Source organism: Tauraco erythrolophus, chromosome 9 (assembly GCF_009769465.1).
Source record: "Tauraco erythrolophus isolate bTauEry1 chromosome 9, bTauEry1.pri, whole genome shotgun sequence".
Taxonomy (NCBI): domain Eukaryota; kingdom Metazoa; phylum Chordata; class Aves; order Musophagiformes; family Musophagidae; genus Tauraco; species Tauraco erythrolophus.
Window position 1 is genome coordinate 213,371 of NC_141473.1, and position 5,740 is coordinate 219,110.

Consider the following 5,740-nt stretch of genomic DNA (forward strand, 5'->3'; position numbering starts at 1 on the left):
ATGAACAGGACAAACGTACCATTAATGTGCAACAAGCGTCACTGATGACACACATAAATTATCGGCCGGCCTCAGAGCACTGTTTTAGCGCGAGTTTTAATCCAGAAGATGGGATCGGGAGGCAAGCTTCGGATCTGCGCCTCGGGACTCGCATGGCCGGGCCGCCGGCCCGGAGGCCGCGCTGATGGCCGCTCGCTGCTGGCCAGCCCAGCGAGCGGGCAGGGGCTCCGGGGCACCGGGCCTCCGGAGAGCCACGCAGCCGCCGCGGGTGCCAGAGGCAGCCGGGGGTAACGCGCGTCGGGTGTCTGCGCGCTCCTGGCTGCGGCCGGAGCCGACAAGCGTCCCGCGGGAGCGGGGGTGGGCGGGACACGGACACTCTCCGGTGTCCCCGGGGGAGCAGGGCGCTCCTCGCTGCCCCCACGCAGCGGGAAGGCGGCGAGCCGGCCGGCCAAGCGGACCTTCCCGTCCAGCTGGGCGCTGCGCTCCGGCGCCGGTCCGGGCGCCCCGGCCCACCCCCACCGCCGGCACCGGTGGCCGGCACACGCCGCCAGGCCGCAAACGAGCACGACGGGGCGGCCGGAGTGTGCCGCGGGGGGTGGTCGGTCCTACCGCGCCGACGCAGGGGTAGCGGGAGCCGCGCTCTTACCCGGTTCCATCGGTCCCGTGCAAGGCAGCGGAGCCCGGCGGGGCCTCCTCCTCGTGGAACAACGGCTCGCTGCCCGTGCGGTGCGTAGTGCCTGGATTAGCGCCCGGCCCCGCCCGCGCAGGACGGAGCGGCCTCCCTCCCGTTAGCCGAGCCGAAGCGGCCAGTGCCGGCGGGCTCGCGTTCAGGGGCGGAAAACCCGCGGGCGGTGCGGAGTGCTCGGCGGGAGGACGCGCGGCTGGCCCGGCTTGCGCTCCAGCGCCCCGAGCACCGCAACCGGGGGCGGAGAGGGCAGCGGGACGGGGGAAGACCACCGACCCGCTCGGCGGAATCCCAGCGGTGTGCGCGCGGGGGCGGCACGGGCAGCGGCCGAGACAGCCCCCGGGCGGGGCGGCGCGTCGGGCCCTGCGCGCCCGGGACGGGCCGCCCCCGCGCCCCGGGAGCGCCGCGCGGGTCCGCGGCTTGTCGGGGGCCGGTCGCACCCCGCCGCCGGGCCGCCTTCCACACCTTCCCGCAGCATTGCGAGCCTGAGCCGGGGCCGCGCCGGCGGGGAGAGCCGGTGGCGCTGGCCGACACCTTCCCGGGAGGCGCAGGCGGTGCCGAAATGACGCTGGGCAGGGACGCGATGAGGCTCAGCCGAGAGCTCGACACGGCCGGTACCGCTCGCTGTGTTGCTGCCGCTTACGACAGGCAGAGGAAAAAGCGATGAAGTCGTTTATTAAACCTTCTCTAGGGCAGCATCGTTTTTAATGTCGCGTTTATACGTTCAGCCATTTACGAGGATGCACATAACGGGTCACGCAGACTGTGACAGCGACTGAAAATAAAGATCATTAATCGAGCTCGCGGAACTGCTTCCCAAACTTACTTTGACGTTAGGGCTGTTGTTTCAGGTTAAACGAAACCCTATTCACCTGCAAACGATTCTGACGATAGACATAGCTCCATCCAAAGGAACGCGTGTTTTAATCATTGTTCTGACATGATGAAGTCGATTCATGTTTACTTTGTGAATATTTTGAAAAGTTTTAATTGCCCACTTGCCGTGGTTAGTATTTTCCTTGGTTAACAATGCACCAAAACTGCAGAAGCCAGTTGTAAGACGAAGAACACACTACAAAGCCCGTTTCCGGAATTATTTTCTATAAAGATCTCAAATCCCAATTGTTTTCTTGACAAGTACGCATGTTTTCGATTAAGAAGAATACCTGTGGTAATTTTATTTGTGCGAACGAGCTTCGTTCCGCGATGACGTAACAGCAACTTTTTTCCCTTTAAGGACAAGGCGCTACACCTGTCCCCCGGGTCTCGAAGCGAAGACCTCTCTGGTGCCGGTGTATTTCAAAACCGGCGACAGAGTGCTGAGCAAAGCAGTTATTCCAGGACGTAACGCCACTCTTACAGCCGCGATTTAAACGGTCGACTCTAACGCAAAGCGAACGGCTGCCGCGTGGCTGGAGACGGAACCGATTTCCCGAGAAAACGGCCATCGGGCCGTGGGAAGGAACGCTCAGCTCCTCCCGCCGAGCAGCCCCCGCGGCAGCGGAGCCGCCGTCCTTCGGCATCCCAGCGGCGCTCGGCGGGCCCCGCGGGCCGCCTTCCCGCTGCCGCGGGCGGGTCTCCCAGAGCCGGCCCCTTTCGGGCTCAGCGGAGGGTCGCGCCGCCCGGCGAGGGCGCCCAAAGCGCCCGCTGCGTGCCGCGCCGCGGCCCGAGGAAGACGGGCCGCCCGCGGCCGGGGCGGCGGCGGCGGCGAGCCGGGAGCGGAGCGGGGCCGGGCCGGGAGCGGGGCCGGGAGCGGAGCGCGGCCGGCAGCGGAGCGCGGCCGGGAGCGGAGCGCGGCCGGGAGCGGAGCCGGGAGCGGAGCGCGGCCGACCCGGCGGGAGCCGCGGCGGGCCGGGCCGGGCCGGGCCCGCGCGGCGGATCCCGTCGGCCGTGGCGCGGCCACGTGCGGCTCCGCGCGCTCCCACGGCGCCCAGGGGCCGCCCGGCCCGGCCGTGACGTGTCGGGGTGGGGGCGCTCGCTGTCCACCGATTGGGCCGCGGCGGCGGCGCGGGGAGGCGGCCGCCCAATGGGCGCGGAGCTCGCAGGTGCCCGCGCGGTTATCTGCGCCCCGGGGCGCGGCGCGCAGGGTCCCCCGCTGCCGCCGCCGGGACGCGCGGCCGAGGCGAGGCGCGGAGCCCAGCCCAGCCGCCGCCCGCCTCTCCGGGCCGATCCCGTCCCGTGCCCCCCCTCCCGCCAGATCTCGCGCCGGGGGACGCTCGGCCGGCGGGAGCTGTTGTGCCCCGGACTCCCTCTCCGCCGGTTTGCCGTGCTGCCCCGACTTGGCTTTCGCCGCGCCACAGCCTGGAAGTTCGCGGTGCGCGTCGCCGAGCTGCGGGGGCGGGCGGAGAAGGGCCGAGGTTTTCCTACGCCCAGCAAACTTTGGTACTTGCTGTCGCTTTGATCCTGCAAGCGGAGAAGAGACCGTCCCGCCCGCGGCCGGCGCCCCTGGCTCGGGGTTACAACGGAGCCGCTGCCGGCGTGGTTGGAGAAGGACCCGCGCTCGTTGATGCCCACCAATGCTAGCGGTGGGGCAGATGGATGCTAACCGCCAGAGCGCGTTCGTCCTCAGCAGTACGCCGCTGGCCGCGCTGCACAACATGGCCGAGATGAAGACCTCCCTCTTCCCCTACACCCTGCAGAACCCCTCCGGCTTCAAGGCGCCGGCCCTGGGCGGACTCAACACGCAGCTCCCCTTGGGGACGCCGCACGGAATAAGCGACATCCTGGGGCGGCCCGTGGGCACCGCCAGCAACCTCCTGGGCGGGCTGCCCCGCATCAACGGACTGGCGGCCTCGGCGGGGATGTACTTCAGCCCCGCGGCCGTCTCCCGCTACCCGAAGCCGCTGGCGGAGCTGCCGGGGCGGCCGCCCATTTTCTGGCCGGGAGTGGTGCAGGGCTCTCCCTGGAGAGACCCCCGGCTCGCCTGTCCCGGTAAGTGCGGCCGGTTCCGGCGGGGCGCGGGGAGCGTGGCCCGCGGAGCCTCCCCGTCAGGCGGCCTGGGGTCCGGCCCCGCTCCGCCGGCGGGAGGCGCGGGTCGGCCCCTCCGGGCCGCCGAGCGACAGTCCGGGAGCCAAGGCGGCCCCGCGCCCCGGCCGGCCGGCGGGCGAGCGCGGTAGACGGTCACCTCGGCCCGCCGCGGCGCCTCGAGACGTCCCCGGACCGAATCCCGCTCGAGAGCTCGCGGCAGCGGACGCCCGAAGCAGCCCCGCCGCAGCCCCGCTCCCCGCTTAGCGCCGGGCGGAGACCCGGTTCCGGGCTGGGATCGGTGCAGACCCCGTCTCTGACGGAGCTGTTTCTCCTCCGCTTTCAGCTCAGACGGGGATGGTTTTGGACAAGGACGGCAAGAAGAAACATTCGCGACCAACTTTCTCTGGGCAGCAGATTTTTGCTTTGGAGAAAACCTTCGAACAGACGAAATACTTGGCAGGACCGGAGAGAGCCCGCCTCGCCTATTCCTTAGGGATGACCGAGAGCCAAGTGAAGGTAGGTGCCCGCGGGCGCGCCGAGGCCGCGGGCTGGGCACGGGCTCTCGCCGCCGCCTCCCGCTCGCTGCCGAGGCAGCGCTGTCACTTTTTGCTGTTGCAATAATTATCAACTACTATGAAAACTGTACAACCGTGCAGGGATTTTTTTAAAGTCAATTATAATTCAAATTACATTTGGTTATTGGATAGATTTTAGGCCAATTTCTACGTAACTTATTTTGTGCTTAGAGTTCTTTGTGCTGCAAACGAAATAAGAAAAAAAAAATATTAAAAAAAAAACCCAAAACAGAACAAAGCAAACCCCAAACCAAAAAGCCTCCCGCAGGTAATCGCTTACAATGGGTCCGTTTTCAACGGAGACCGTGCCCAGTAATTGACACAATTTTACCTTGCACAACCACGCACATTTTTTAACAGAGACTTCAGGCGCACCAAAGCGTTGAAGTGCAGTGGCAGCCAAAAATACTTATTTTTCTGGCCACCGTATTCCGTTTTCAACAGGCGATTGTTGCGCGAAACCGCTGCTTTGACTGCCGCACAGCTCCGGCTGGCGACGTCCCCGGCGGAGCCGGGCGAGTGACCCAAGCGTGTCGCCCCGCTGCCGGCCGGGGCCCCGCGGCCCTGCCGCCCCCCGCGCTGTGGCCCAGCGGCGGTTGCGCCGGTCTCCGGGCTCGCCCGAACCCCCGCGCCGGTGGGAAGGGAAGGGACGGGACGGGACGGCCGCGGCCCGGTCCCGCCGTCGGGCAGGCGGGGGGTGGGGGCGGGCGCGGCGGCGGGACTGAGCCGTGCCCGGTGCCGGTGCCCAGGTCTGGTTCCAGAACAGACGGACCAAGTGGCGGAAGCGGCACGCAGCGGAGATGGCCTCGGCGAAGAAGAAGCACGACTCCGAGACGGAGAAGCTGAAGGAGAGCTCGGACAATGAGGACGATGACGAATACAACAAGCCCCTGGACCCCAACTCAGACGACGAAAAAATCACGAGGCTATTGAAAAAGCACAAATCCACGAACCTGTCCCTCGTCAGCCCCTGCAGCACCAGCTCGGACACCTTGTGAGGGCGCGGGCACCGACGGCTGCCCCGGGCGCTCGCCGCCCGGTGAGGTGCCGCGGTCGGCGCCGTGACGGAGACAAATTTTAACTGGATGTTTAAAGTGGTGTGTTGTACAGCCTAAGATGTATGGAAATGTATATATTTTTTACAGAATAAGTTATGAAATTATTTTCCTTCTCATCGATGTAAATTTCAGAGGAATTTTTCCAACTATTTGGTTTTTATTGTGTGTCCCTTTAAGGTTTGCCCCTCTTTCTTTTAGCCTCCTTGCCGATTTCCTGCTCCTAACAATCAGATTTTGTTACATTTTGTATGAGTCGCCAAATCCAAGCTCAGCCACTTTGTATATAGGAAATTTAAGATTTTGTGATGTATATTTCTAGTGTAAAAACGGCTGTTTTCTTTCACTCCCTCCCTCTATTCAGTGTTTTGGCGGTTTGATTTCTCCTGCCTCCGGATTTTATGCTTCATAATATCTAAAGAGAAAACAACCCCAAAAACCACGAGAGAAAAATGGAC

At 65.0% G+C, this 5,740-nt stretch overlaps 1 protein-coding gene across 1 annotated transcript; it reads left to right on the top strand.

The window, feature by feature from the left end:
- The first annotated feature begins 3,201 nt into the window (after window positions 1-3,201).
- Window positions 3,202-5,225, top strand: NKX6-2 (NK6 homeobox 2). Its single transcript, XM_086616775.1, has 3 exons — window positions 3,202-3,616; window positions 3,996-4,168; window positions 4,977-5,225. The coding sequence occupies exons 1-3, from the start codon at window positions 3,202-3,204 to the stop codon at window positions 5,223-5,225; spliced, it is 837 nt and encodes a 278-aa protein (XP_086472901.1).
- Window positions 5,226-5,740: the final 515 nt, after the last annotated feature.